Raw genomic sequence first — 2,993 nt, 5'->3', positions numbered from 1 at the left:
TCTGCTCATTTGCCCAAATTCTAGGTTTAATACCATTCAGTTAATTACATGTAAACATTTAAAAACTCAAAATCTGTTACCCATAAACCTCGATGCATCCTGTTTTTTAACACCCCAACGAACTCTTCATGACTGAGACACTCATCACCATCCAAATCAAAGATCTTGAAGACAGTGTCCAAAATATTGTTTGAGAGCTCCTGCCCTGTTGCTACTTTCACAGCTCTCTTAAACTCCGCTAAGAAAAAAAATACACATAAAACTCATCAACCACATGAAATAGTCTAAGTGGAATTAACCTAAATTTTCATTATTTGAGAAGTAAAAACATGCCAAAACTTTTATTATTTGGGAAGTAAAACAAAAACAAAAATACCCATCAAGAATGTATTCAAATCATAAATTTGATTGAGAAATGTCACGAGTAGTCACAAGATAGGTAAGCTATTTTCATCAATGATTTAAACACATATATTTAAATAATTCCTTCTTCTTTTTAGGAAAATGAGAAAAATAAAAGCCAATAAAATAACTGTCAAATAGGACTGTTGTGTTATAAATCTAGAATAACCACATTGAATTAAAAGGCCAATCAATTATTTTACTGATAATAGGCTCCTTGATTGGTATCATCTAGTTGAAGAATACAGTGAAATTGTTTATAGATAATAAAAATTAAATGATTCATATAACTTACCTAGTCTGACAGGGCGATGAGCTAAACTAAACATTTGCATGGCAATAGCAAAATCTTCCAAGTGGGTGGTAAAATGGCAAAATGACTTGAACTCATCCAAACTAATGCTCTAATAACATAAAGAGTTTTTATTACAATTTTGTAAATACATTAAATAATCTTATGACTATAACTGTGAGTCTATCATAAAGCTTATGAACTTAGATCTCTCTATGAAAGTTCATTAAAAGTCTGAGACACAGAGTAACAACAGAATTATAGGTTTAGAGATTAGGTGGAATCACAAGAGAGTACCTGGCAGGGCCACTATGCACAGCTATGCAGACTGTCCACGTGTGAACGGGCCTCTGGGAGTGGTGCAGTGCAGATTTCAGGATGGCCCCATGTTACGGAATGAATTGTGTGCCCTCCAAATTCACGTTACAGCCCTCACCCTCAATGTGACTGTAATTGGAGATAGAGCTTATAAAGAGGTAATGAGGGTTAAATGAGGTCCTAAGGGTAGGGCCCTACTCTGATAAGACTGGTGTCATTATAGAAGAGGAAGAGACAGCAGAGCTCTCTCTCCAACCCCCTCCAAGCATGTGCACAAAGAAACAGCCATGTAAGGGGTGCAGTGAGAAGGCGCTGTGTGCAAGCTGAGGAGAGAGGCCTCACCAACTGGCCCTGTTGGCACCTTGATCTTGGACTTCCAGTCTCCAGGGGAACTATGAGAAATAAATTTCTGTTGTTTAAGCTGCCCAGTCTGTGGTATTTTGTTATGGCAGCCCAGGAGACTAATACACTCTGTTAAATGGGTCACTTCTGCTACGTGTTATCAGTGGATTAGCACTAAGTAAGCACTGGGTTTTGCAGTTAGATGGACCTATGTTGAAATTCTGCCATTTACTATGTGAATGATCTTAGCCTCTCTAAATGTTAGGCAAGTAACCCTTCAGGGGTTGAGTAGTTTGCCCACGGTCTACCAAATGGACAATTGGGATTTGAACCTTGGTCCATCTGACTTTAAAACCTATGAACTTAAAAAGAAAACAAAAAATAATTTAAAAAACCCGAGTTTTTCCATTAAAAAGTAAACAAAGTAGAAAAATTCTTAATTTGAAAGTAAATTCTTCCCTGCCTGAAAAAAGTTCCTCTTTGTAGGGACCTTTAGGATCATGCCTCTTGTGTATGTGTGGTCTTATTCAAGTTTCGCTGCTTTAAGCTTTTGTGAATTTATCAACTTTTTAAAATTCTGTTTTTGAAAAAGTAATATATGCACATGGTAGAAAATTCAAACCATACAAAGGGTGAATGAAAAGCTTTTCTTCCTCTTCTGATCCCTAGTTCCTTTCCCCAGAGGTAAAGCATGTTAGCAATTCCTTTTGTATCCTTCCAGGAATGTTCTACTCACATAAAAGCACGCACATGTATGCACACACATCTTGTTTTACACAGTGGAAACATCGTCACACATTTTGATACCTTGCTTTATTTTCTTAATAGTATATCTATAAGGTGATAGGTAAAGAGGGGAAATAAAAGAAAAAATCAAGTATATTTATCAGCACAAATATTAATGAAAGAGTGGCTGCTTCTCCATATAACGACCTCAAAGCAAGCACTGGGTGCAACCTTTCTGATGTTTGCTTTTCTGACTGGTGAAAAATAGTATCTCAGTAATGTCTGAATTTGTATGTCTTTAATTGTGAATAGAGTTAAACATTTTTCACGTTTATTAGTTATTTGTGTATTTTTCTTCTCATGTCCTTTGCCCAGATTTCTAATGGGTCTTATTGAAGGAGACAACTCTCCATGGGTCTCATGTTTCGGTACATCTTTCAGAGGCACCAAGTGCCTTTTTGTTCCAGACCATCTTTCCAAGGATGTTTGTACAGTGGACAGCCTTGAATACAGACAGTGCCTTCCTATGACAGCTTTGTTTGCCATCCACTATAATGAATATAAAATGCTTCCCTCTGAAGCAAAGGTCAAGAAGGCTTGCTTACTCCCCTTTTAAAAAGATTTGGATTTGCTAAGATGAAGTTCTTCAGGTGTGAAGTGAATGTGCTGTGTGTGCAGCATCTACCTGGGCCTCAGCCTCACCCCCATGGGCATGGGAGGCAAGGGGGAACTGACACACATATGCTGCTCATGCTGTGATATGTTACAAATAAAGTTCTTTGTCTCTGACCCAATAGTCTTGTATCTTCTGCAAGCAGTCACGAAACTGTGTAGGCTAACTTGCAAACAGATAAAATCTCAGACACTTTATCATTATTAACATGTTGATTTTCAAGATCTTATTATATATTAA

The 2,993-nt window shown here is 37.1% G+C and overlaps 1 protein-coding gene across 1 annotated transcript in view; it reads right to left on the bottom strand.

The window, feature by feature from the left end:
• The window catches only part of MICU2 (mitochondrial calcium uptake 2), a 116,991-nt gene that overhangs the window by 7,671 nt on the left and 106,327 nt on the right, over nucleotides 1-2,993 (bottom strand). The window contains exons 9-10 of the mRNA XM_012641663.1: nucleotides 698-806; nucleotides 81-238 (exon numbers count right to left, since the gene is read on the bottom strand). Coding sequence (XP_012497117.1) covers nucleotides 81-238; nucleotides 698-806 — 267 coding nt within the window. The remainder of the gene's footprint in view (nucleotides 1-80; nucleotides 239-697; nucleotides 807-2,993) is intronic.

The sequence above is a fragment of the Propithecus coquereli genome, unplaced genomic scaffold (genome assembly GCF_000956105.1).
Source record: "Propithecus coquereli isolate 6110/MARCELLA unplaced genomic scaffold, Pcoq_1.0 Scaffold168, whole genome shotgun sequence".
In the NCBI taxonomy this organism is placed as follows: Eukaryota; Metazoa; Chordata; class Mammalia; order Primates; family Indriidae; genus Propithecus; species Propithecus coquereli.
The sequence above is the reverse complement of the archived record's forward strand: the minus strand, read 5'-3'. Positions and strand labels throughout refer to the sequence as shown.